General features: G+C 42.9%; 10 protein-coding genes across 10 annotated transcripts; 8 read left to right on the top strand and 2 right to left on the bottom strand.

Annotated features, from left to right (window-relative positions):
- Positions 1-1,426: 1,426 nt before the first annotated feature.
- Positions 1,427-4,704, bottom strand: BYT42DRAFT_520270 (ATPase GET3). The gene is made up of 9 exons (XM_051565270.1): positions 4,567-4,704; positions 4,279-4,442; positions 4,169-4,211; positions 4,012-4,105; positions 3,794-3,944; positions 3,624-3,728; positions 3,399-3,537; positions 3,244-3,332; positions 1,427-2,657 (listed from the first exon to the last, which is right to left on the bottom strand). The coding sequence occupies exons 1-9, from the start codon at positions 4,673-4,675 to the stop codon at positions 1,554-1,556; spliced, it is 1,998 nt and encodes a 665-aa protein (XP_051420772.1). The 5' UTR covers positions 4,676-4,704; the 3' UTR covers positions 1,427-1,553.
- A 649-nt stretch (positions 4,705-5,353) lies between these two features.
- Positions 5,354-8,343, top strand: BYT42DRAFT_81246 (uncharacterized protein). Its single transcript, XM_051572846.1, has 8 exons — positions 5,354-5,791; positions 5,864-6,091; positions 6,213-6,464; positions 6,618-6,720; positions 6,798-6,904; positions 7,025-7,267; positions 7,333-8,064; positions 8,162-8,343. The coding sequence occupies exons 1-8, from the start codon at positions 5,528-5,530 to the stop codon at positions 8,228-8,230; spliced, it is 1,998 nt and encodes a 665-aa protein (XP_051420771.1). The 5' UTR covers positions 5,354-5,527; the 3' UTR covers positions 8,231-8,343.
- On the top strand, positions 7,991-9,349 carry BYT42DRAFT_81263 (uncharacterized protein). Its single transcript, XM_051572847.1, has 3 exons — positions 7,991-8,064; positions 8,162-8,790; positions 8,861-9,349. The coding sequence occupies exons 2-3, from the start codon at positions 8,233-8,235 to the stop codon at positions 9,158-9,160; spliced, it is 858 nt and encodes a 285-aa protein (XP_051420770.1). The 5' UTR covers positions 7,991-8,064; positions 8,162-8,232; the 3' UTR covers positions 9,161-9,349.
- A 391-nt stretch (positions 9,350-9,740) lies between these two features.
- BYT42DRAFT_581493 (uncharacterized protein) lies at positions 9,741-10,195 on the top strand. Its single transcript, XM_051569613.1, has one exon. It carries the CDS (start codon positions 9,761-9,763, stop codon positions 9,983-9,985), a length of 225 nt encoding a protein of 74 aa, XP_051420769.1. The 5' UTR covers positions 9,741-9,760; the 3' UTR covers positions 9,986-10,195.
- Positions 10,196-10,212: 17 nt separating this feature from the next.
- BYT42DRAFT_502004 (uncharacterized protein) lies at positions 10,213-12,623 on the bottom strand (the record flags this gene model as incomplete). The annotated part of the gene is made up of 5 exons (XM_051564800.1): positions 10,213-10,806; positions 10,901-11,003; positions 11,175-11,290; positions 11,383-12,362; positions 12,485-12,623. 5 exons carry the CDS (start codon positions 12,621-12,623, stop codon positions 10,213-10,215), a joined length of 1,932 nt encoding a protein of 643 aa, XP_051420768.1.
- BYT42DRAFT_81200 (Ragulator complex protein LAMTOR3) lies at positions 12,579-13,708 on the top strand. Its single transcript, XM_051572845.1, has 4 exons — positions 12,579-12,967; positions 13,044-13,117; positions 13,395-13,518; positions 13,586-13,708. Exons 1-4 carry the CDS (start codon positions 12,865-12,867, stop codon positions 13,660-13,662), a joined length of 378 nt encoding a protein of 125 aa, XP_051420767.1. The 5' UTR covers positions 12,579-12,864; the 3' UTR covers positions 13,663-13,708.
- Positions 13,709-13,930: 222 nt separating this feature from the next.
- On the top strand, positions 13,931-15,445 carry BYT42DRAFT_581484 (uncharacterized protein). Its single transcript, XM_051569612.1, has 3 exons — positions 13,931-14,388; positions 14,450-14,897; positions 14,998-15,445. Exons 1-3 carry the CDS (start codon positions 14,172-14,174, stop codon positions 15,248-15,250), a joined length of 918 nt encoding a protein of 305 aa, XP_051420766.1. The 5' UTR covers positions 13,931-14,171; the 3' UTR covers positions 15,251-15,445.
- Positions 15,446-18,089: 2,644 nt separating this feature from the next.
- BYT42DRAFT_537665 (SPX domain-containing protein) lies at positions 18,090-21,018 on the top strand. The gene is made up of 2 exons (XM_051565506.1): positions 18,090-18,284; positions 18,362-21,018. Exons 1-2 carry the CDS (start codon positions 18,223-18,225, stop codon positions 20,661-20,663), a joined length of 2,364 nt encoding a protein of 787 aa, XP_051420765.1. The 5' UTR covers positions 18,090-18,222; the 3' UTR covers positions 20,664-21,018.
- An 819-nt stretch (positions 21,019-21,837) lies between these two features.
- Positions 21,838-23,164, top strand: BYT42DRAFT_80923 (uncharacterized protein). The gene is made up of 6 exons (XM_051572844.1): positions 21,838-22,085; positions 22,142-22,340; positions 22,393-22,539; positions 22,595-22,710; positions 22,768-23,093; positions 23,153-23,164. The coding sequence occupies exons 1-5, from the start codon at positions 22,063-22,065 to the stop codon at positions 22,970-22,972; spliced, it is 690 nt and encodes a 229-aa protein (XP_051420764.1). The 5' UTR covers positions 21,838-22,062; the 3' UTR covers positions 22,973-23,093; positions 23,153-23,164.
- On the top strand, positions 23,162-23,876 carry BYT42DRAFT_80842 (uncharacterized protein). The gene is made up of 2 exons (XM_051572843.1): positions 23,162-23,278; positions 23,352-23,876. Exon 2 carries the CDS (start codon positions 23,364-23,366, stop codon positions 23,775-23,777), a length of 414 nt encoding a protein of 137 aa, XP_051420763.1. The 5' UTR covers positions 23,162-23,278; positions 23,352-23,363; the 3' UTR covers positions 23,778-23,876.
- Positions 23,877-25,116: the final 1,240 nt, after the last annotated feature.

Genomic DNA, 25,116 nt, shown 5'->3' with positions numbered 1-25,116 from the left:
GGGGCGGCGTCCAGTAGCAGGTGGCATCCATTGCACAGCGGGTGTACGGTTGTTAGAAAGAAGTGTTGGAGAAAGATAAGAGTATTGACAGACCCGAGGGGTCTGATTCTAATATGATACTGTAGGCCTTGAGACCTGCTTGATGAACGGTTATTTTATCAATATTTCATATGATCGAATCTCCTCATTTCGCCTTGATTTTCAGGACACAATAGCAGTACGACGATATTCGTATTGATACAGTAAACAAAAGGGGTGTCAAGTTCATGCAGTGGCAATAACACAGTCAAATATGATACACAAAGCCAACTGATGCCAATTCAGCAACTATTACGAATTGCATTTTCATGCCAAAATATTGTCAGCCATCGCGCCCACTATTCTTCCTTGCGAAATAAACACTTTTAGTATAAGCTGGAATGCGAGATTGCTTAACACTCAATATGTCCCTTACAATAAAGCAACTATTTTATCCATTTCTTAACAAGCCGTACACCCGCTGTGCAATGGATGCCGCCTGCCACCGGAGGCCGCCCTCTTACATTGAGTGAATTTCGTCAGACAAAAAGCCTAACGCATACACGGCATAACATGGGCGAGAACTCTTGACGGACTTTGGTATATTAATGACAACCTTATGGCATCCCTTACGTGGTGATTTGTTTCTGAACACGCTCAAAACAGCACTGATTGACCCCTCAGTTCCATCCTGCCCAGGCTATGATCGATCTAGAAAGATGTGTGGGTATGTTTGGTATTTGAAAAAAAAAAGAGTTAATAAGCTCTTTGATTTGATTCAAATTTCCTCAAGATATTTTACCTATGTTATTTGAGTTTTCAATTGCCATTGATCGCTTGACATGGCTTGGATTATATGATATTGAAAATTTTTTAAATTAGTATACGTTCATTACATCATAGCAAAGGAAAAGAAATTGGACTTGCCTTTGAACCAAATGGTGAACCGGACAAAAAAAAAAGATGAACACCGACCACTCGATCATTATAAAATGAAGAGAATCAAAGGACATATACAGTATAACTGACAAAAAAACTAAATTAAATGATGCTACAAAGACGCCAGTCGCATCATCAACCACCTTCCTTCAAAAAGAGCTCTACTCACATTTTTATTTGAACGGCGACGATGCCTGTTTGCCCACAACTGGCACAAACGGTCATCATCTGGCTAAAAAAGGCGCAAAATTAACAGGTTCTGATAACTTGGTGTAGGTCATGTACTTTACAAATCGCTAATTTCCCAATTTTAAGTATGTAGATTTTGTTTTTGTTGGACTACTGTAACAGTCATGGCATCACATCATATTCAAGAACAAAACCATGACAAACTGGTTTCCCATCTGTAATTGGTGACAGATCTTAACATGACATTTTTTTTTTTTTTTTTTTTTTTTTATCTTGGTGATCCCAGGACTCAAACTCGATTTATTGCAGTTACAAATATGAATGGGGTTCTGATGTTGAGATATTACATGATGAAACAATGAATGGATATGGAGGATGGTGTGATATCGCGAATAATGTTTTTTTTTCTACTGCTGTGCACATTGAACACCTGAACGCGGCTGGGTTTCATCGTCTTCGTCAGGTGCTTGTGATGAATACATTTTGGAAGTTTGATAGCTATCGAGTTCACTCATGACAACGTCTTCGGCGTGTCTGTCGCTAAAAGTTGGCAATGGCGGACGAGGGGGCAAAATAGCTGCTATTTTGGCGAGTTGATCAGGGGTAGTCCAGTGAGGATCGGGGAAAAGGACGTTGAACTTGACGAAAAGACTGCCGTGGTTATGATGACGATATGCTGGCATGCCTTCACCAGGAATCACTTTGATCGTACCCGGTTTAACTACTTCTCCAGGGAATACAGTCACATGCAATACACGGTCGTCCAAATGAGGTATAGCAAATTGGCCACCGGCTAACGCCGTGGCTAAATCAATGGTAGCTTCATAGATAAGATCGTCTCCTCTGCGTTGGAATAGTTCATGTGGTTTTTCTTCGAGCATAATGATAATATCGCCAGGAATGATGCCGGGAGCTTGATCACCTTCGCGTGTAAAAGTGATCTTTTGGTTATCTTTCATTCCTTTGTCAATGTGAACTTCAAGAATCTTTTTTTCGACAACGACCTTTTGACCCAAACATTGACGACATCGGTCTCTGTCGTTGAACACCTGACCTTCACCTCGGCAGTCAGGACATGACTGCTGAATCTGCTGTACCATCGGACCAAACTGACGAGTGATGATACGGACACCTTGACCTCGACATCCACGGCAAGTCTGTACTGAGTCTTCTTTTCCACCGAGACCTCGACATCCACTGCAGATCACATGTTTTTGCAAAGCCAGCTTGGATGTTTTTCCTCGATACAGATCTTCCAGAGACACTCTTAAACGATGCATCATATCTTTGCCGCGAGGAGGACCCGAAGGACGTGAACGACCGCTACCGCCAAATAATCCTCCACCAAAAAGTTGGGAAAACAGATCCTCGGCATCCATTCCTCCAGCCATACCGGCTTGCCCGTTTAATCCATCTTCACCAAACTGATCGTACATTTGCCGTTTCTGAGCATCGGATAATATCTCGTAAGCGTGCGAGATTTCCTTGAACTTTTCACCCGCATCGGGATTCTTTCCAATAAACAACAAATTGATAACTTTTTTAGATTCTGCCCTGAATGTAACTGTTTTTTTTTCAAAGCACGCTTCGTTTTTCCAAAGTTTCATCTGTCTACCTTGTCAGGATGGTACTTGAGGGCCAGCTTTCTGTAAGCCTTTTTCAATTCGCTTTCAGTTGCATCCGGAGTAACGCCCAAAATATCATAAAGAGCGGTTTCGCGCACCATGGTTTAGTTGGAAAAAGCAATCAGGAAATTGGGCACAAAAGAAGGGGAGGAGAAAAAAAAAAACAGGTGGCAACTGATTTCTCAGATCCGTTCGGTTTTTAAAAAGGGAAATTCGTAAAAAGTTCCACATCTTTCTGGGGCATTCTTTGGGTGTTCTATGATTGGTCGAATCCGCCAATAATTCATGGTTGCAAAAAATGTTACTGACTTTTTATTTCTTTATTGTATTTTTTTATCAAGCAAATGATGAAGCCTCATGAGGAAAAAACAGGAGATTAGTTAGGTGGGTGGAAAGGCTCTACCAACATTTTGCTGAACTCCTTGATGTCGTTGGTGCCTCTTACTTCTTTGGTCAACAGAGGCATGCGTACAATATGGAAATCCTCATAGAGATCGTAAATTTGTTCTAGATATTTCTGCTGCATCTTGTGTCTGACATTACAGTGTTCGCAATTGGAACCTACAAAAAAAAGAGGACAAAATAAGCAAAGAGCGCCCTCATCCTGTTCCATTCCTCGAGTTTTACCATCTTTAGGAAATAGAAGCTGATTCACGACAATATTGTGGGTATCGATGTGGTACGAAGTGAGTTCCTGAATCATGCGCTCCGTTTCATAAAGTGACAAGAATTCCGAAATGCATACGCAAATAAAAGTCGTAATATTCTAATTCGTTCACGTATGAGTCCCATTTCGTTGCTGCAGCCTTTGTTTCCTCCTTCTTCTGACTGATTTAGTAGCGGGATACTTACAGGATCCTTGAATTGATTGTTCACTTCAGTGATGACAGATCGCATCTCTTCTAGTTTGCCAAACATGTCTTCTTGATTTTCATTCAGGCCCATCATACCAGACATCTAAACAAGCGCGGTTTTCTTAGGATCTTTTTTTCTCGGCAAATACACTGGATAGATATATTTACCTGTTGGAACATGGGGCCAAAACGACCACTTAATCCACTGATCTTGGCTAAAGCTTTTTCGAGGACGGTGGGGAAAGAAAGGAAACGTAAAGTGTGTCCGGTAGGTGCAGTATCAAAAACGACTACGGAGTAGGACATGGTCTTCACTTGCCTAACCCCATCATGGCGCCGTTTAGCTAATGTCTCGCTCACTTAATTATTTTTGCCGTGTCACTTACTTCATGACTTCGGCAAAACCCATGGCTTCATCCACACCAGGAATAGCATAAGCCAAGTCTTGCATCATACCACCCATGGCATTTCCTTGATCAGCTATCAATGGCCCCATTAGTTTTACCGTTTTGTGACATGTGACAATAGTATGCAGTGCCTTACATTGTTCAATCATCTCCTGAATGCTGGAAGTGGGATCAATTTCCTAAGAATGCTTGTCAGCTTTTGCACACCATATAGCAACGCGAAACAAAAACCGTCCCAGGACTTACCATGGCATACAAATTGTCAAAACCATTGACAAGTGTGGCTTCTTTGGTGAATTTTTGTCCAAATGCGTCGGACAAGTTGTGGGCGGGATCCGTGGAGATGAGTAGAACGGATTCACGGACTTTGGACAATTGGACGGCCAAACTGCAGGAAGTGGTTGTTTTACCTAGAGTTGCAAAAAGAACAGTTTGCGTTAGATGAAGTTTTTCTTGGAACGGGCGCCATCCGGCCCTTGGAAGCTTTTGTTCTTTCCCGCTCTGTCAAAAAAACGCGTGGGACCACTTATTTACCTACACCTCCCTTGCCACCAACAAAGATCCAATGCAAGGAAGTCTGATCCAAGACATTCTTCAAAGTAGGTTCGAGGGGCTGAAAATCGTCGTCGGAATAATCGGACATGGTTGTTGCAAGAAAAAAAAAGGGCAACCCGAATAAAGAAAAAGAAAAAAAATCGATGAGTGTCGCTTGCGTCAGCGGGAGACATGTCTGTCCGTTCGATCGGGGACTGAATTTAAAAGCCGTGATCAGACCCGGGCAACGGTTTCCCAAAAAAGGAAGGTTGGAAAAAGGGTCCGACAGGCGTTTGGATGTTTTTTTTTTTTCTTATTTTCTCGATGTTCAATAGAGGAACAGACGATGTGCAGGAGGGGGGTGTTGACTTTTTTTTTTTAACCCAGAGACTGGGATTCTATTTCTTTTTTTTTTATAATGAATTTTTGTGTCGGATCTAAAGTAGCGATGGCAACAAGTGGTAGTGTGGCCTATGCTTTTTTTTTTTTTTTTTGGCAATGGGTGCTTGACGACAAACGTAAAGATATTGCAACGGTATATGATCGATGTTTTTTTTGAAAGAGCGCCATGGCATCATTCCAGGCTTCGTTGAGAGAAAGCGAAGCTCTCATTCACTATGTTTCTTAATTTTTTTGGTCCACTTTTGAGCAAATACCGAGCCTCTTTATTTTTTTTTTGTTTTTTTTTTCTTTTCACTAAAATATTCCCTCGCAACATTATTTGCCGAACTTCCCTTTTTTTTCGTTATTTTTTATTTTTGATATTTTTGGTTTATTACACTTGGAGCGTGTGTTCAACAACTTTACTTACCCCTCCCTTTCCTTTTTGCTTGGTTGAAAAAAGGCATCGATACACAGATATACTTTTTTACCTCTTTTTATCCATTCTTCGATAACTGTCTTGTTCGATATTTCGCTTTTTTATACATTATATATTTTTCAGTGACCGATACCACCCTCCATGGCCCAAACGGCAGCGTTATCTTTTTGTTACGCTCCTCCGACTTCCCAACAATACGATCTCTGTGAGAATAAGGACTTACGCAATGCCTGTCAACAGATCGTAGCACAGCATAATTGTCAGATCGTCATTACCGCAAACGACGCTTCGCAAACCATCAAATCGCTCGTCGATACGCCCACCAACTACAACATCACTCTGACCGGCGCTTTCAATACCTTGATGGCGGCTCGCGGTGATCTACTTCGAAATTGTCCTCTCAAGGTAAACGTCCCACCCGTCATTCCCATCGTCCGATGCACCTGTCTACGTTCTAAACTTCTTTTTCTTACTTAGATTCAATTAACTCTTAATATCCCCGCTTCGGAATGTTCCAATCTTTCATTAATTCGAGATCATTGCAACAAGATCGAAGCCGAGACCCATACAACCATCACTATCGCTCCACCTCCCGCACGACGATCGTCTTTCAGTTCTGAAAACTCAGTGGCCATTTTGATCACCGGCTCACCGGATCACGCCGAGCTTGGTCGCGTACGAGTTTTGGTGATGCTCGATGAATTGGTGAGTTCGAAATAAAACTCCGGTGAAGAGATGGGCCTGTAGCTTACTCTTTGGGCTCGGCCCATGCACATGTCCAACATCTTATTCTAATTTTTTTCATATTTTTAACCATGGAAACTAGGCAAATCTTCGTACTGAAACTGTCAAGATCCCCCTCAAGTTTCAATACCTTATTTGCGGCAGAAGACGTGCCGGATTGCAACCCATTATTGAGGAAACTGCTACCAATATCTATTTGCCCTCGCCTTTCATTACACCCTCCATATTGGATCAGATGCCCGAAGATGAATTTGCTCCTCCCATTTATATTACCGGAGAACCAAGCAATGTATCACGCGTCAAGGATATGCTCATGAAATTGTCCACCCAAAAGGTAAAAAAAAAGATTCTCGGGATCTCCGTTACGGAATGTTTTCTCCCCCCCGTCCTTTCGAGAATGACGACAGACAGAAAAAAAAAACCTACGAGGGATGGAACTGTAATTATGGTTGGATGAGATTCTAATGCTCCAACATTGCTACTATAGGCCAAATCCATGTATCATAAGGAAACCATGCTCCATGAACAGAAAATCGATTGGATGTTACTCCATCGTCGCGATGAATTACGGAAAATCATGCATGACAATGGTAAATTTGATACCATTTTTCTCTTCCTATTGATTGCCAACTTACATAATCTCTTTTTTTCGAAATTTCTAATTTAGGGTCTTTTATTGAGTTGCCACTTGTCGGATCAGGCGAGAATAGAATTGCAGTCTACGCTGAAAACCGTGTGAATGTGGAACGCACCCTCCGGGCATTAAACTTTCTGGTAACGTAGAGACTCAGCATGCAGCAACCGTGCTCTCCGACAATATTGGCTTTTCTTTTTTTTTTTTTTTTTTTTTTTTTTTGGGCTCACCGCGTTTTTTTTTTTAATTTGCATTGACAGGCATGCAGTATCTACAAGGCGTATTTCTATTTCCATGACCATGATGGCACTGTTTATGATGCCAGTGATGGTCATTCGTTCTTTGATTCCATCAGCAATTTAGCCGGTCTCGCGTCTCAACTTTCGCAGGTTTCCGGTGCTGAAGTTACTTACAAGACAGAATCAGGTTGCGTGGAGGTACTTGGCACCGAAAGAGCGATTCGCAACGTGTATCAGCGATTGCAAGGCATGAGCTTTCTCAAGGTACTCTTAATTTTTGGAGATCATTGATGAAATAACGATCGTTTTATTAACAACGCGTTTTTTAGGCGTTTCATCATTACAGTATTTTCCGTGTCGAATCATCCAATGAGCAACGCGATTTCATCAGTGGCAAAAAGAACGGAAAGATCAACAAGATTATGAAAACTTCCGGGGCCAAAATTCGATTCTTGCCCGGGATCAGTGACTACAATTTTATTATCGAAGTGGAAAGCACCAGTTTCACCAAAGCGTTGGATGGATTGACATTACTGCAAGAGGAATTGCCCGCCGAGATCTCGTTTTATGTGCCTGAATCATATCACAAACGGATCATTGGCGTCGGTGGCAAGAACATCCAACGGATCATGAAAAAGTATGGTGTTTACGTCAAATTCTCCAATACGGAAGAATTTGCGTCCCTCGGTGGATACTACGATAATGAAGATAATGTGGTGGCTCGTACCCCCATGAAGAATCAGATTAACCTTGATAATTTGCGTCACGCCGTGATGGAACTGATTCACCCCAAAGATCGCGATTTCGTCACCCAAGTGATTGCTGTCCCCTTTCGATTGCATCGCTTGCTCATTCACAAGTATCAAACCAGCTTTTTGACGGAAGAAGTAACCAAGAAAACCAATACACGCGTCTTGTGGCCGGATGGTGAACTTGCCAGTGACACTGTGACGCTGATTGGTCCAGAGGCCCAAATGAGCTTAGCCGTCCAGATGATTCAAAGCATCGTGCCTGACGAATATGATCTGCACGTTCCGTATACAGCCGTTCTCGTTGAGACCATCCAGTGTGAAGAATTCCAATCGCAAGTCGTCGCACGATTAGCGCAAATGAATATACGTTTGGATCTCTCCTCTTTATCCTCCATGCCTTCTCCACCGACCTCCTCATCATCATCATCAACGTCCCCTTCCATCACCGATGGACCCGACTTTGTCTTACCACTGAAAATGAACAAGGCGAATATGGACGCTTTGCCTGCTGCGCTCAATATCCTGAATGATTTCCTACGAAGCCGACGAGTCACCATGTACGACGATGCCGTCCGGGTGACTGTGGGTGTTGGGGAACCGAAAATCGTGCCAACAGCCGTACGCTCGGATACCATCACGACTCGAGCCACGACGACGGCTATCCAGCAACCACCCGCTCGTTCATCGAGCTATCCCTTTTTCAATGCATACAATACCGAAGAAACCACATCCACATGGAAAAACTTTCCGGATCGCTCTGTGGATAACATTCGAGCCATTTTTGACGCGCCAATGGACTTGACCGAGCAGGAACGGATTGTCTTGAGCAATTATCGATATCACAGCATGGGAATGCCATCGTCTGGTTTTGGTTTACCAAACGTGACCACCACCCCGGCTAATAAAGACATCTGGGCCACGCCAGGTCAGCGAGGAAGCATTGGTGGCGGAGGAACAAGTAAAGTGCCGGGAGCTGGCTATCCTGGACCCGTAATTCCACCTGTCACCGAGAGCCGAAGCGCTACCAGTAGTAGGGTATGTCATCGGTGATCTTTTTTTTTTAATGACTGAATGATACTTACTTTTTGTTTATATTTATCAATAGATGTTTGCCATGGATGAGCCTCCTTCGACACAATTTTTGAATATGGGCATGCAAGCCAAAGATTTTGATCCTTACAACGACGATGATGACTTGACGGCTGCATTAAAATCCAGTCAACCTATTCAACCGCCTATGCCTGAAAATCATTTCAAGGTGCCGGCATTCGGGCCTGGTCCTTACGGAACTTACCCGACGCGATCACCACCGGCGGATCCACAGCAGTTACAACGGCAGAATTTCATGTTTGGACCGCCGTCCTCCGATGACCCTCATGGTAAGTCAAATGTTTTGCGCTACTGACGTTTTTTCCGGACCATCATCCTCTAAAAACCATTGATTTACAGTGTCAAGTATTCTTTCTTCCTTTGATCCGTCCAATCCCAACCGACCACCGGCCCAACGCCGAGAATCATCCAAAGGACGCCCGCCACCAGGAATCGATATCTAGACCTTCATCCGCTATTCCTCTTTACTACATCTTTATCCGAAAATCGAAAAAGAAAAACTTGTCCCTCCACATATACTTAATTACATACGTAAACCCTTCATTAGTAATGAATATCCTATATACAGATCATACAAAGATCAAGAAGGAGAAAAAGGAAATGTAGTGAGCAGCTCTTTTTTTTTTTATAACGGCTCTTTCCTATCCCATTAGTAATTAAACTAGAAGTTATTTTATATATTTGGTTGCTCATTCTCTATCATCTGATTCCTCTTTGATGTATGTACAATAAATGCGCTATTACCAGCCAAGCCAAACCAAACATTTCCCTGTCAGGATATTGGAACACTCACGTCCAAATTAAGATCGGTTGAGAGCGAAAATGCTAAGTAACAGTCACGCAGGGCCAAACGCTCTGAACTTTCGTCTTGGAAAGAAACCCACACCTTGTCACCATGGACGATAGAACCTCGTTTGAAATTGAGCATCAAGCTTTATTGGAAAAAGCTCTCCAAGGTTTCGAACAGCTGGTGTCAAATCTGAATCATTTCAATCGTAATCTGGAAACAGTGGCCACCATCGGCCAAGAATTCGAACAACCATCCAAGTTATGGCACGATTTTCATACCGCGATCAAGACTCCTCAACCTGGCGCGAAAGATAATGTCGAGTCGTCCTAGTTGAACTATTATTGCTCGTCCATTTGATTTGCAAACGCAAACACACGGCTGATCCACCCAGCGGGGGACGTTCCAGTGAGCTGGCCAGGGGCCGGCAGTCAAGCGCGCTTACGCTATTTGAGTGAAATCCTATCACACGATAACCTCCGATATTCCCACTAGATCGGTTCATCCAGGACCAACAGAAATTGATCAAGAACAATAATAAACAGTTTATTTCATATGTTTCAAAGTTTGGCGTGATCGTGTTTGGGAACGAGATCAGCCGGTATTTCGATATCAATCCCACTGAGCACAAGCTGGGCAAATGTTTTGCCTTGACGATCGATCAAGAGCGAGCTGAGGCCACCACCACCCAATGATTTGGTGAGAACAAAGTTCATGGCATGCAACCCAGGCAATTCGTATCGTTTCACCGTCCCCTTACACAAATGGCCCATGTAAGCTTTTATGACGCTTTCTGTCAAGGAGCGTTTGATAAAAGGTAGATAGGCTGGATCGCGAGCAATAATGCCAACGTTGCACACATCACCCTTATCGCCACTGCGACCATACGCCAGGTTCAATAGTTTGGTTTTCACAAGAGTTCCTGGGTTCACCGACACGGGCTGTGGGATGAGAGCTACAGGCTCCGGAGACCCAAAGTTGTGGTTCGTATCCGTCGGTTCCCATGCAACGGTTTGGGACCGACCAGCTTCGCCGACAATGACGTGAGTGGTGACGGACGTTTTGGGCAACAGGCACGGGAAGTGGACCAAGTTCGGCAGAGGTTTAGGCCGTCCGCTGCCGCCTGTGATACCTGGCGCCATACATGTGACAGACTACTCCATTTTCAAAAATTCTGATTAGCGATTTCGAAGTAGGTGATACAAGAACCCCAAGCAGTAAGTGGTCGAAAAAAAGAAAGAAACTTACAGGAACGATCTCCATTGCCAATATACGCAACGCTTTAGGATCGTCGTGGTGACCTGTCAGTCTTAATACCACTTCACGCGTTTCGTGCGGGGTCGCATTGGGTCTATAGAAGACCAACAAGGAAAAATAAAAATGATATACTTAGTGTTTCCAAGATAACAGAAAAACAAAAATCTCGTGCATTGATAACATCAGCTCATCGATGGCAAGCGAAAAAAAAAAAAAAAAAAAAGTAATTCTTTTCCCATTGAACGAGGCTGTCTTTTGAGCTTACCCGTAGAGTGATTCGCCGCCCATTGGTTCCACATTGAAATTACGGAAATCGGCCATTCCGCGCTGTTTCAATATCTTACGTACTCGGTCGTGTATCGCATTTCCCACGGCTAAAGCCTAGCCCAAGAAATTTTTTCCAAAAAAAAAGTGAATATATCGCTTCAAATAAGAAAAAAAAAGACACCCCGCCAAAAAAAAAACAAGCTAACCTTTTGTTTGGCTTGATGACCTCCAATCAACAAATCACCACTGAGCTTCCAGCCGTCCAAAAAGATCCCGGAACACTTTAACCACGGTGTGGGTTGCAAACCGCGAGCGCCCGCCACATGAACACGATGAGGTCCAATTTGGGACAGCTGGACTTGACGCATATCGAGAATGACATCAGGCAAGAGGTATAGTGCTGGGTCCAAAATCTCATAGAGAATCTGTTCCGCTACCGTGGCCGTGGATACCAGGCCCCCCGTCTTGTCCGGTTTGGTAACGACAAACTCACCATTCGCAGCAAACTCAACAATGGGATAACCCATATTGGCGTAACCTCCGTGCTCAGAAAACGCCGCCAGTTTCCAATCTGTGAAATTACCGCCTGTGGAGTGGCATCCACATTCAATGATGTGGCCAGCTAATGAAGCCGAAGCGAGCAAGTCGTAATAGTTGGGTTGATCGGGCTGCCAACCATATTCATGCATCAAAGGTCCCACCACCAAAGCTGAATCAACGACACGGCCGGTGACCACAATTTGAGCTCCGGACGCCAAAGCGGCAGCAATTCCTCGAGCGCCCAAATAAGCGTTCAGGGACACAATGGGTTCGTCCCGTGTAGGCATCCGTTCGGCTTCCAAGGTATGCTGGGTTGCTGACAAGGGAGAAAACGAAACGATGTCAGGAAAAGATTCCAGTGTAGAGACTTCCTTGTCGGCAAGTACATCATCGCCGGTGACCGCAGCCACTTGAATATTGGTAATCTGCATTTCTCGCAACAACGCTTCAATGGCAACTTTGCATGCCAGGGGATCCAAAGCACCGGCATTGGTGATGATTTTGGTTCCGTTTTTGGCAACGTCGGGAAGAATACGACGCAAAACCAGGTACAAGAATTCGGCAATGTAATCAACGCTCTTACTATGCTCACCCCCCATCATTAAGCGGCGCTTGCGACGAGCGGCCAAGATTCCCATGGTAATTTCTATTGAATAGTTATTCCCAAATTAAGTAGATTCAGATATTTCCGGAATATGTATTTTTTTTCTCATCATTAGATAAGGTAGTTCAACTTTGGTTTTTTTGATTTTATTTGATTTTGGTTACCTGCCAGATAATCGGCCACCAGATAATCAAGATTGGCTCCTTCAAGCTCCACCAGTTGCAAAGCTGCTTCGGCTGAATCACCCCAAAAAGCAGAGTAACAACCGATACGTACCGGTTTTTCAACAGTAGATGGACTCATTTTTTTTCGACAAATAAAGAAGGAAATAAAGACTAGTTTCTAAGAAATGCGTGTTGGTATAGCTATTTTTTTTATACTTGTTGAAAGGAAAGAAAAAAATTGGTAAGGGGTGGGGGAAAAGCAAAAACAGAGAAATTTGGCTGCATAAGCTTTTTTTACTGGAAGAATACATATGAATGTGACTTTTTTCTTCTGTGGGTATCTCACTTTTTAGTCTGGTTTTCCTTGCGTTTCACGGCTCATGACACTCGAAGCTCGTTACGATGAAGCATGTCAGCGGTTGTTTCCTGAAGGCCTGAGAGCCGCCATTGTTACTGACAGAGACGGAGTGATCATTATGCAATGTATGACGCGGCATTTACTTGATGGTTTCCACCTTGGTCTAATTATGTGCGAATGAAAAAAAAAAAAAAAAAATAGCCGCAGTCGATGACGCATCAGCCAAACTCTTTAATCCCATAATTGCAACTACATTTGCTGTGGCGAATAATCAGGCAAGTATTCACCGTGGGGTTTTATCTTGGCAAGAGCAAGGATAGAACGAGAAGGAAGGATAAGACGAGTATGACGATACGGTCACACTTGCGATAACTGGAGAGCATAATAGGAAATAAAAAGGTGGAGAAAGCAATCATATGTCAATAACAAGGGAAAAAAAGGCGATGACCAGAAAAAGAAAATTCATATCTTTATTTGTGACAGGATGGATGCAATATTCAGTGTTTTTGCTTACCGTTTATCTTTTTTTTTTTTGTTTTTTTGTGTGTGTAGGCATCCAAGCTCGGGCTGAAACGCAACGAGGGCATTCTTAGCATGTACGAACTATACCAGGTTGTGCAACTTGACCAAAATCCTCTCATCATTACTCTGGTTGGGGACGCTTCATCCAATACAGGTAATTGTTGCTTTTTTCGTTGTTTTGACATGCCGGATTTTCACAGATAAACTTTGCTCTCCATTAGGCCTTTTCATGCATTTTGGTCAAGAATTAGTGTCACTCATTCAACCCCTAGTTTCAGCGTTACAAGAAGGTCAATAAAAAAAAAGAAAAAGAAAAAAACCATATTCCTCGTTCAGTGATATTCATGTGTCGAAAATGAAAATGAAAAAAAATGATGGACAAAACCACTGTCATGGAAAAAGAAGAAAAATTACGGCGAAAATTGAATGATATTCACATGCGGAAATACAAACTGACAAGAATGAATGCACCAACAACGAAAAAGAAAGTTCATGAGTGACAGAAAAAAAGAAAAAGAAAATGCACTGACCAACTTTCACTTACGATGGTTGGTTACGTGAACGGGAAATGAGACGGAAAAGCTATTTTTGGTTACGATGTTCTGGATCGATAAAAGAGGAACAGTGAGCGGTTTTGTACTTTTTTCTTCCCTTTGTCGGGGAAAAAGCGTCGCCTGCTTAAATAGGCAAATGGTGATTTTTGCTATTTAAGCAGACCGTTGGCAGCTTGTCTCTGTGTCATTTCTTTTTTGTACAGCTCTCTCTCTCTTTTCTTTTCTTATCCTCTATATATCCTCTTTCTCACAAATGACCTCCCCTTCCCAATATATTGTGGATGACTGGTTCTATATCCAATCAATTTCAACCCACGACGTGATCACTGCATGTTCGACCGACCTCACTTCAGCATTACGATCTCAGGTTTACGTCAATCCACCCAAATGCTGCGATGAGGAATTATGGCGTTGGGATGGTCAATATATCCGTAACAAAGCAACCGATTTCGTACTCGATATCCGTAAAGGTAATTATATCGCTGGACGAATTGCGTTTGTCATCATATCTAAATGTATCCCACTATCCAGGTCGCTTAAGGTTGATTGAAGACACTGAAATTTGTCTGTATCATGCCAAACCACAAGAAGAAGCCCAAAATCAACTGTGGGGTGTACGAGAAACTTCTACCGGGTGCTTTATTTATTCTGTTTGCAATGAAGATTGGGTGCTCGATATCCAGGCCAACGATCAGGGCAACAAATTGATCCTATTCCCGTTCCAATACGTCGATAATGATAATCAACAGTGGATGTTTGTGTCAGTCACGGATATGGAGGAAGGTACCCATCCTCTGTGTACGGCAACAGGCGAGATCACACCCCCCATGTCCATGTCCTCCTCTCCCTCTCATGATACAATGCAAGCGCTTTCACCACCTGTCAAACGCGGATCGCAAAGTTCTCTCCATTCAGTCTCTTTAACCTCATTCAAGGAATCTCATCAGATCGTGTATCTTGAACGAAATCCCCGGCTAAGGTGTGTGTCATTCAAAAGTCTAATCTACTTTGCCAACTCGCATAATAATTACTCGATTTGGACTAAACCCATTTTTTGGATCTTTTTTCTTTTTTCACAGCGACAAGACGATTGCTATGGCAGCAGCGTATCAGGCGTGGAAATCATGGAAGAGTGATCAGGTGTCTTCAACCGAGCCTATCCTTCCGGAATCACTGGGCAGTATCCGTGGACAGTTGCAAAATAGAGCTCAAACGGAAGCGGAAGCTATTTTTCAGCAATGCGATCAGCTGAACAATCACAAGGAAACTGCATCCGCTTTGGCAGGCCGATTGGTGATTCAACTCTTGGAACAAACGCCGCCATCACCTTGAATACCATTTTAGGCGCTCAACGCTCTAATTCCCAAAATGGCAATTTGCCATCTTTTTGTAATTTTTTCACCTCCAAGCCAAAAAAAAAACCACACCAATCTCCGTTTCTTCACTCGTACATATCACTTTCTTTTTTTCTGTAAATAAATATTGTTCCCTCAAAAAGGTGCGCCAAAGGCATCTGTCAATATTCATCACACTCTCACGATTTGTTGCCAATTTTTCGTAGTATATGTGTTGATGTGAAGCAAACCATCGGTGATGCCATGGAGATAACGAGCATAATTTGAAGCGGAGGCAGCATAAATGTCGCTGGATCAATTTTGTTGCATCAATCTCCATTGTGATTTGTATTCCTGATGTGGTACAGTAAGATTGCTTAAAAGAAAAAAAAAGTCTGATTTTTCTGTTGTTAGTTCATGTTTTTTTTTCCATCGAACCACAAGAACGGAGATTCCCGACGTTACCATTTTCATGCCACTGCGTTGATTGGTTTATCACTGCCATCAGTTGAAAATTAGCTACGCTTTTTTAAAAACTGCGCTGAGAACTTTCGGACATCCACACAAAGCTGGTATTCAAGTTGAATAGAATGGACTGATTTCGCATCGTACAAAAAAGATCTGAGTTTTCTCCTTTTCCGCCCCTGGTTTGTCAGCTGGAAAATGCCGCCAATCAAACCATTTGTCCAAAAGATGGTCGGCATTGACAAGAATCCAAAATAGGCTCGATTGCAAGTTGACCATAATCGAGTCGTTCCATTTATGGTTTACTGTCAATGATGACTGTTTGTATCACATTTAAACTCTGGGATGGCAAGTAAGAATTGGACAAAAATTTCCTCATCACCTACCATATTTCAATCACAGATCACTGCTGCTGGATTTTATCAATAACAAACTCAAAAAAAAAAAAAAAAAATTGATGCATAAAGTGTGTTATGTGTGAAAGTAACAGTGATTTGCAAGTCATCTTTTACGAGCCTAGAAATCCTGCAATAAATGCTCCAGTAATAGTTTATTTTTCCAAGTTATGCCATCTCATTTGCTTTCTTTTTGTTCTTTTTCTATAAGAGAATCGAAATTTGTTCCAATAGGCCATTTGCGCGTTGTCATGCTGACCCAAACAAAAAAAAAGTTTTAACGTCTGCAGGATCACTGTATCAAATGTCGTAATGATTATTTATCCACTCAATGAGCATTTTCTTCACACATGCAATACACGTTCTACGATAACCAAGGTGTCAGTCAACATGAAAATCGACAAAGAATATCCTTTGTTGCCGTGCAAATAAATGGGGTCCTTGTGAACTGTACGATTCCATATAGGATGTCCGCTTCTTGTAAATGGGGATGTCAACCCGTGTTTGGGAAATATCTGCCACTTTTTGCCTTTTTTATATTTATCACGGCTCTTTTTTCGGATATTGCCCAAGATAATAGCAAGACAAACAAATACTGTCATAATGGGACAATGTTTTCATAGATGACATCGCGAGTTTATTGCTTTGTGTTATTTGGTGGTGCTATATACGTTTTACTAGCGCCTGATCGCCATGGCCAGTCAGGCGCCGCCATTGTCTTTGTTATTAATTTGCACACTTGCATACCTGTACTGGCATTTTGTTTCATCTCGCTACGTTTGTCTTTGACTCCACCGTATTTTTCTCAGTCGAGTGTCGTTGGGTGGACCATCCATTTCCCATCACCCTTGTCCCCCAGGGACACACGATTCACAACCGCGAATTTCAGTCTCCGCAATATGACATCAACGTTGTGCCAAGCCACCCTTGCTGAGCATGTTTTAAAAACGAAGCGGGGGCGAAACTTTTTTTCTTTGTGCTTAATGGTAAGTAGTTGAATTGACATTGACTTCATGGTAAAACCTCGATTACTGAATAGCTTCGTTTTCATGTTATAGAAAGGAGAGAACTTTGGCAATCCCCTTGAGAAGGACGGAACGAGCTTTTGCTCATCTTACAACACCTTGTGTGTTTGAAGGCATTGCTCTTCGGAGCGTCTTATGGCATACTGCCAACCATTTTTTTTAAATGACAAAAAAGTTGAATGAAAAAAACCAAAAAGCAAGCTGTCAAATGACTGCCAATTGTTTCATTGTCTTGTGACAAACTACAGGATAATGTTTAGAAAAAGCATGATACGCGCTTGGTCCCAAAAAGAAGTATTTTTGCTTCGGGATAATAAAGCCAAAACATATTGTGCTCCATCACTGGTGCGGTGGAACAATCTCAGGGTAGCGCCTGGGGGACGCTGACAAACCTTGGAAAGGGCTGACAAAACCTTGGAAAAACAGTAGCTTTGGTCCGCTTCGAATAAAAAAGTTTTTTTTTTTTGGCTTTTTTTTCCCAAATGTGGTTATTTTAAGCCGGTTCATTCAGTGGCCGCGTCCAGTGAAGTATGGCAAAAGCTACACGTGATGATTCTGATTGGCCAAACATTGGTTTTTGTAATCTGTTATGGTTGGTTTGAAACGCAGTAAAACGGGCTAATCTTTTGTCTGGATTTGGGTTTTTTCTGCAATTATCCGAGTCCCTGATGTTGTAATGAAGACGTCTCAGGATATAATAGTTATTTTTCATCAATTCATCATCCAATCTGGAGTTCCATATGATCGCAATGCCAAATTTATAGCCAATCGTGATGGTTCTCATTGGGCTCCCAAGATCCACATTTTCAAAGCACATTTTTTTTTTTGTTCACAGCTTTCAACCGGAGCAACCCTTGACCCGTTCACCTCAAATGGTATAAAACTCCCTCATTCGGTCCTAATTATTGTAATTTTTTTTCTTTTTTTTATTATTATTTTTTCTTTTCAGAGTTTTTTTTTTTTTTTTCTGATTGTTCTTTTTTGTTTCTCCATTACATATATTTTCTTTATCATTTTTTTTTCTTGGTGTGATTGTTTCTCTTTTGTCATTTACAAAAAAATACCACTCGCTCTTGCCGTAAATAATGAAATTCTCTCATTCACTGCAATTCAATGCAGTGCCCGACTGGATTGAGAAATATGTTGCGTAGGTGTTCATTCATTTTCATTGGGTGTCACTTTTGTCGAGAAATATACTAATCATTTGCTATTTATCAACTATAGTTATGACAACCTGAAAAAGCTGATATTCCAAATAGAAAAGGAACGTGTAGAAAATGCGAATAAACAGCACAAAGATGTGGAAGCCGAAGAAGTAAAGCAAGACGATGGCGAGGCTCGATTTTTGAACGCTCTCGACTTACAACTCGAGAAAGTGTTCGACTTTTATACCCAGAAAGAGTCGGAACTGTATACCCAGCTCGATCAACTCGCCGCAACCATCGCAGATCATGTGGGAGAAGAACTTGAAGGGGAACAGCAAGGCTATCTGAAACCTTACCCAAACGGTGCAAGCGCGTTGGAGAATCTCGACTCCACCTTGAACTTACCGCAGATGGTCTCCGAAAAGGTCCCTGTGAAAGATCCAAACCAAGCCAACGCACTAAGACGCAAATTATCGAGAAATTCACTGGAATCGCGCATGTCTCTTCAAACCACCCATTCCGCCTCGCATTACGTGGAACAGCTCTCGGATTTGCGTGCCCAGCTGATTCGCTTATACGTTTCGTTATCCGAGCTAGAATCCTATTTGGATCTCAACCGCAGCGCATTTGAGAAGATTCTCAAGAAATATGACAAGGTCCTTGAAGGCAACTTGCGCCAGCAGTACCTCCAAAAGATGGTTCTAGATTCACGCCCTTTCATGCCGCAGACCATCGACACCCTTCGGTCGCAAATCGAACGGGTCGAAAAACTTTATGCCAACGCTTTCTGCAGCGGTAGCCGTCCTATGGCAATGCGTCAGATGAAGACCCATTTACGTGATCAAGTCACCTATGAACGAAATACCGTCTGGAAGGACATGGTCCATCAGGAGCGTAAAACCCAGGATGCTCACGTCAAGGAACCGCGACCTCAGGCAACAGTGAAAATCCCATTCGTTCCCTGGTCCATCAAGAAAAGTACCTTGCGTCACGTCCTGTGCTTCCTTTTATCCCTTGTCGCATTTATTATTTTGTTGAATGTCGACTGTTTCGGTAACCGCCAGGAAAATTATTGTTTCGCTCTCCTTATCTTTGCCGCCATCATGTGGGCCACGGAAGCTATTCCGCTGTATGCGACTTCCATGCTGATTCCATTCCTCATCGTGCCTCTGAATATTATGCGCAATGCTGATGGCTCTGCTATGACCGCCAAGAGTGCCGCCAAAGCCGTCTTTGCTTCCATGTTCAGTGGTACCATCATGATGCTCTTGGGTGGTTTCGCTCTCGCCGCCGCCTTGTCCAAGTACGGTATCGCCAAAGCATTTGCTTCCCACGTTTTATCGCGCGCTGGTACTCGTCCCCGATGGGTCTTGTTGGCCATCATGTTGGTCGCCGGTTTCCTGTCCATGTGGATTTCCAACGTTGCTACACCGGTGCTTTGCTTCTCTTTGATCGATCCTATTATGCGTACCTTACCTGACGGTTCTCCTGTTGCACCCTGTCTCCTTTTGGGTATTGCTTTGTCCAGCTGCATTGGTGGTATGACTTCTCCTATTTCATCTCCTCAGAATATCATCACGCTGCAGTACATGGACCCCAATCCTGGTTGGGGTCTATGGTTCGCGGCCGCTTTGCCCGTCTCCATCATCTCCCTCTTTGTTTGTTGGGGTATCCTTCGTTTGGTATATCGACCCGATCGCGCTACTCCTCATCTGAACCGCATCAAGCCAACCAAGGGCAAGATTACCCTCAGCCAGGTGTTTGTCATGTTGGTTACCATTGCTACCATTGCTCTTTGGTGTGCCGAAACCGCCATGGAAGACCACATTGGTGACACCGGTGTGATTGCCGCCATTCCTTTGTTTGTATTCTTCGGTACCGGCATCCTTGGTAAAGATGATCTCAATGCGTTTTTGTGGTCCGTCGTCGTTTTGGCCCAAGGCGGTATGGCTCTCGGTCAAGCCGTCACATCCTCCGGACTGCTTCAAGACATTGCTCTCCGTATCAAGGACGGCATTCAAGACCTCGAAGTCATTGCTATTTTGGCTATCTTTTCCTTCCTTATCCTGGTATTTGCCACCTTTGTGTCTCATACCGTGGCTGCCTTGATTATTGTCCCCATCGTCATGCAAGTCGGTCAACATTTGCCTGTTCCCCATGCCAACCTGTTGGTCATGGGCGCCGGTTTGGCCTGTTCCGCCGGTATGGGTTTGCCAGTCTCGGGTTATCCCAATATGTCGGCCGTCATGATGGAAGATCCTACCGGAAAACCTTATCTTACCACCAAAGATTTCATCATCACCGGTATTCCTACCAGTATCATTGCCACGCTCTTGGTGTTTACACTAGGCTACGGCATCATGTCTGCCATCGGCTACTAATCCCATCTCCGAACCTCTCATCTTTTTTGTATTCTCACTTCATCTCATTTTTTTCCCCTCTTTTTGTGCCAAGAACCCAAAAGTGTGTTATATATAAGACTTATTTTTTCCTATTTATGCTTCGCCTTGTCTTGGCCTGTTCAACAAGCCAAGAAAGGTGCAAGGCTACCCTTTTGTGTATACATTGTATCTATTGTTCAATCATGTAACAATAATCCCCATACAGAACTATTAAAATGTTGATCCACATGTCATTCTTTTTCTTTTGTAAGAATAAGGTGGGGCCCCGCCTTTTATTGGAGCCGGTAGAAAAAATAAAGATGAAAGTGGAAGTACAAAGTGGGGAGCGATGAAAGCAATTTGGCCTGTTTGTGACCTCAAGTAAAATAATTCAGGATGAAGCTTGGTCAATAACGGTGTAAAGTATTGTTTGTGGTGTACGAATTACGAAAACCTGAATAAGGGCTTGATGAGTCTGTGTGCAGCTTACATATCGGTGACAGAAGAAGGTCTGACCAAAGAACATCAAAAAGCCGATTCATTATTCCTCAAATCAGTGTTCATACAATTCATGAAAACCATAGTTTGTATGCTAACACTTGGTAAAATGAAAACACTCAGTCCTTCGAAAATACAATGACTCTTTCTCCTTTGTCCTTGCAATTATTATTGGCCGCACGATAGAAGCGGGTCTTGGTATGAACCACCGAGTTATGTTTTTTCCTGCTAAGATCCAGATTTGAATCCTGCGTCGGCGACTGTAAAGGCAGAGTTGGATTTGTATGATAAGCCTGTGCGATGAATTGAGTCCGAAAATTTTCTTCTTGCTTCGATGTGCGAGGGATCCTTTGTCTTCCCTTACCACTGAATCTGTCCTTGTCAGGGTGTTCTGAACATAATGACGATATGATAATAGCGTTTATCAGGAAAAAATATTATCCTTTTGATTTCATGATGCAGGCGGTTTAATCGCTTGATTGGACATACTTGACGTCTCTTTCCTTGGTGGGGTAACATGTCATGTCTGGCCGACCACGTTTCCACAGTAACCATGGCCAACTACGATGATTCCCCGGTCGAGACTGTTGCCTGGTTACACGATCTATTTCCTTCTTTGTGAGGGAATTTTCAAATACGGAAGTCCAACCTCGATTTTAAATAGCGACTTCTCCCTGTTCGCAACAGGGGCATGCGCAGAGATTGACAGCCATCCAGCCTTGCCTTCAAGGTTCTTTTGTGCGACCTGGTGTGCATTACGGCTGTGATCCAAAACAAAGCCATGCATCTGGCGTAATGTCACCGTCACAAACTGCAGCAATTTGACACACAATATTCGTAGACCAGCATCTTTCTTTTGCGTAAAATATCAACATAATCTACACTGTTCAACAAGTCACGAATGAAATCTCGAGCCCCCATTTGGTAAAAACCAGGATTTGGGCAGGCAATTGACAGGGAAACTAATACTCTACGTACAGGGATGCACAAGCATGGTTAGAAAACAACTACCGAGATCGGAACGGACTCCCGAATTTTTTCCGTGAAGGAGGATACACTTTTGCCATGAAGGAAACCGCAGAAGAAGATTATATCATGGTAGTCGATGCGGCTGCAAATCAACAAGAAAATGAGTCCTTTCAATTGTGGGCCATCAACATGAAGATCAATCAGTACAGAGTAATTGGATTAAAGCCTCGTTTAACGAACGGACCCTTATTTTTTGAGTTAGGCCTTGCAATTGACTACAACGCTTGAATATTGGCGTTACCTTGCAGAAAAAGAAAAAGACGCTCTCAGTAGAGATAAAGCTGCTGGCTTAACTCTGGCAAGCTGTCGCACCGCAAGTGAAAGACCAGTGAAGAGCCCAAGAAATACGGTAATGACACGTTATTTTTTTAATGTAATGGCTTACTTATTTTATTTTCTGCTAGTATCTGTCGTCTGATACAATCTTCGTGGAAGGCTATCGAGAATCATTTGGAACCATTGTCGGCCGGTTCGGGAGGAGCTACATTTCGCATAACAACAAAAGCAGCTACTTCAAAACGTAAGTTGGCTATTTGATATTATTGCAGTGTTTCCTTGCTGAAGCAATTAATTATAGCTTGGCCATGAATAACATCATTGATCTGTCCGACGATTCTGAGGGCTCCCACTTGGCTCAAGTAAACCCAGAGGCGCAAAATGCCGTCAAAGAACTGCTCCACAAGTCGCCTATTAATGAAGACGAGGTCGATTCCCAGTGTCAAGTTTTCGAGAAGCTGATCAAAAAAGTAAGTAGACTGTATTACAGAGTAACAGACGGTTGAAATTCAATTTGTCTTAGTTCAAGCGGGAGGAGAATGACGACCGGTTCCTGGCCAGAGTGGTCAAAGAGATTGAGGAGGCCCGCTCGCCGAATGCATACCTCAAGAGAATATACTTGCAAATGTGAGTTTCTCATTCTTTCTATTATTTGGATCTCATTGCTTATTTTCTTCCCCCTTTAGCTTGGAAGCAATGCTCTACGACCAGTACCTTTTTACAGAAAGCTGCAGCGAAGCCGACCACGCAATCAAGCTCCATGGCCCCATTTTTGAGAACCTTTTTCGTGGCAGCGGCTGCAGGCTGGTCTGGTAAGTGTCCTCTTTTTCCATTTCCATCGAGGTTTATTATTTTAACTCATTATTGTAAAGGGACCGAATCCAGGGCCCATGTCATATGAGCAAGGCAAAGGACTCGAACCTGGCCTTAAGGATTGTTTCGAGCAGTGCAGGGACAACGCCGGATTTTTGTATCGCGGAACATTCGAAGAAGGTCACCCTCTCCAAGTCATATTATGACAAAAGAAAGATGGTTGTAGTGAGCCTTCTACATCTGAAGCGACATATAAATTGCGTCCACCTCAGTTACCAGGAAGCAACCGAGTTCACGTTGCCGTTCGTGATCTGTTGTGGTTTGAGAGCAGATATTTACACCATTCGACTCGTGTCTGAGGATTGGTGCGCCGTCGAGAAGTGTAAGGACTTGGATATTCCCTGCTGTGTCGCAGAAGTCAAAGAAGGCAAGATCGTTTCATATATCCATCATTTGAAAAGCTTGAAGGTATGTGGAAAAATAACCATTTTACACTAGTTTATATTGACGAGAACTTTTTCTGGTTTAGAAAATTTGTATGAACCTGAAGGATCAGTCCGCACAAAGCCGAGGGAAAAAGACGGGTATGCACCGTTTTAACGCGAAGCAGCAGCCAATACTAGACTTGCTGGGTAGAAAACTTTGGGTGGACCCGTTCGATGGGGAAGATGCACATGCTGAGAACGAAGATACTGAATGATTCTAGAAAAACAAGATCTATCTCCTTGGTTTAAAATGCTGGTTTTTCACGATGCCATTATCAAGAAACATAGAAGACGCAGTCGCGGCCAAAGTTGTCCATTGAGTCTGAATCATATTACTGCGAACACAGAATTACGCTCCGGTCAAGTGGATGCAAGCTGGGCAAAAAGTCTAATCATTCATCCCTGCTTATAAAAAGTGAGTGTCCTTTGAAATAGCCCGTCTCCCTTATGACCCGTAAACACATACTAACATACACCTTTCAAGTACGTTATCGAGTCAAGTCACCTAATGACGAAGGAGAAACGGGACGAATTTGTTACAAAGCTGCAAACCGTACAGGTTGGTAAATACTTGATAGTTCTTTGCCCATCTGATATTGAAATCGATATATTGTTAGTCACTGAAAAAATCGCGAAGACTGGAAACAAATCAGTAGTACTTGAAGTATGGGATATTACATGACAGAATTTACAAAGTCGGGGAAGTGTGAGTGTTTGAAGAAATTTGATATATGGATTAAAGTTGTTGTTGTTTGTAAGACTCGTGGATATGCATGAAATAGGTAACCCTTATTTCTATAGTAAATACATTATTTCGTACGAAGCCAGGAGGATTCCGGGTGGCAAACATTCTAGTATCCAAAAAATAAAAACCCTAAAAAGCGGGGAAGTGTCAATTTGGCTCCTTTTCGATGATGCTCATACCAGTTAGTCTATCCAATCACGTCTTATTTTGACACGATTCCCAAGTAGGAAAACGGCCAAGGAAAAAGTAAGTTACGCGTATATGTTCGCTAAGGATGATGTCACGCCACCTAAAGATTCTATTGACCCCCTATCACGAACAATAACATTTCTCTTTCTCTAAGCAACACACCAGATTACCTCACGGAAGCGTTCCTCAACGGCTAGTTCATCTCGATCCATTCCGAAATTTGGAAGCCATTTTGCATCTACGTACTATCGTGCACTCTTTATGCTGTAATCGCTGCTGCGCCGCGTCAGTTTTTGTTGTGAAGCTAGCGGTCGTTCAGAATGGGTTCTGGCGATTAAGACTCTAGACAGTTTCCCCATGGGCTAGCCTTGCAACCGAATGTGGTTCTCTTATGCGACATGACAAAGGTAACTTGACG

Source organism: Radiomyces spectabilis (assembly GCF_025331425.1).
Source record: "Radiomyces spectabilis strain NRRL 2753 chromosome Unknown BYT42scaffold_11, whole genome shotgun sequence".
NCBI lineage: Eukaryota > Fungi > Mucoromycota > Mucoromycetes > Mucorales > Radiomycetaceae > Radiomyces > Radiomyces spectabilis.
Note: the sequence above shows the minus strand (reverse complement) of the source record. Positions and strands in the feature narration are given on the sequence as shown.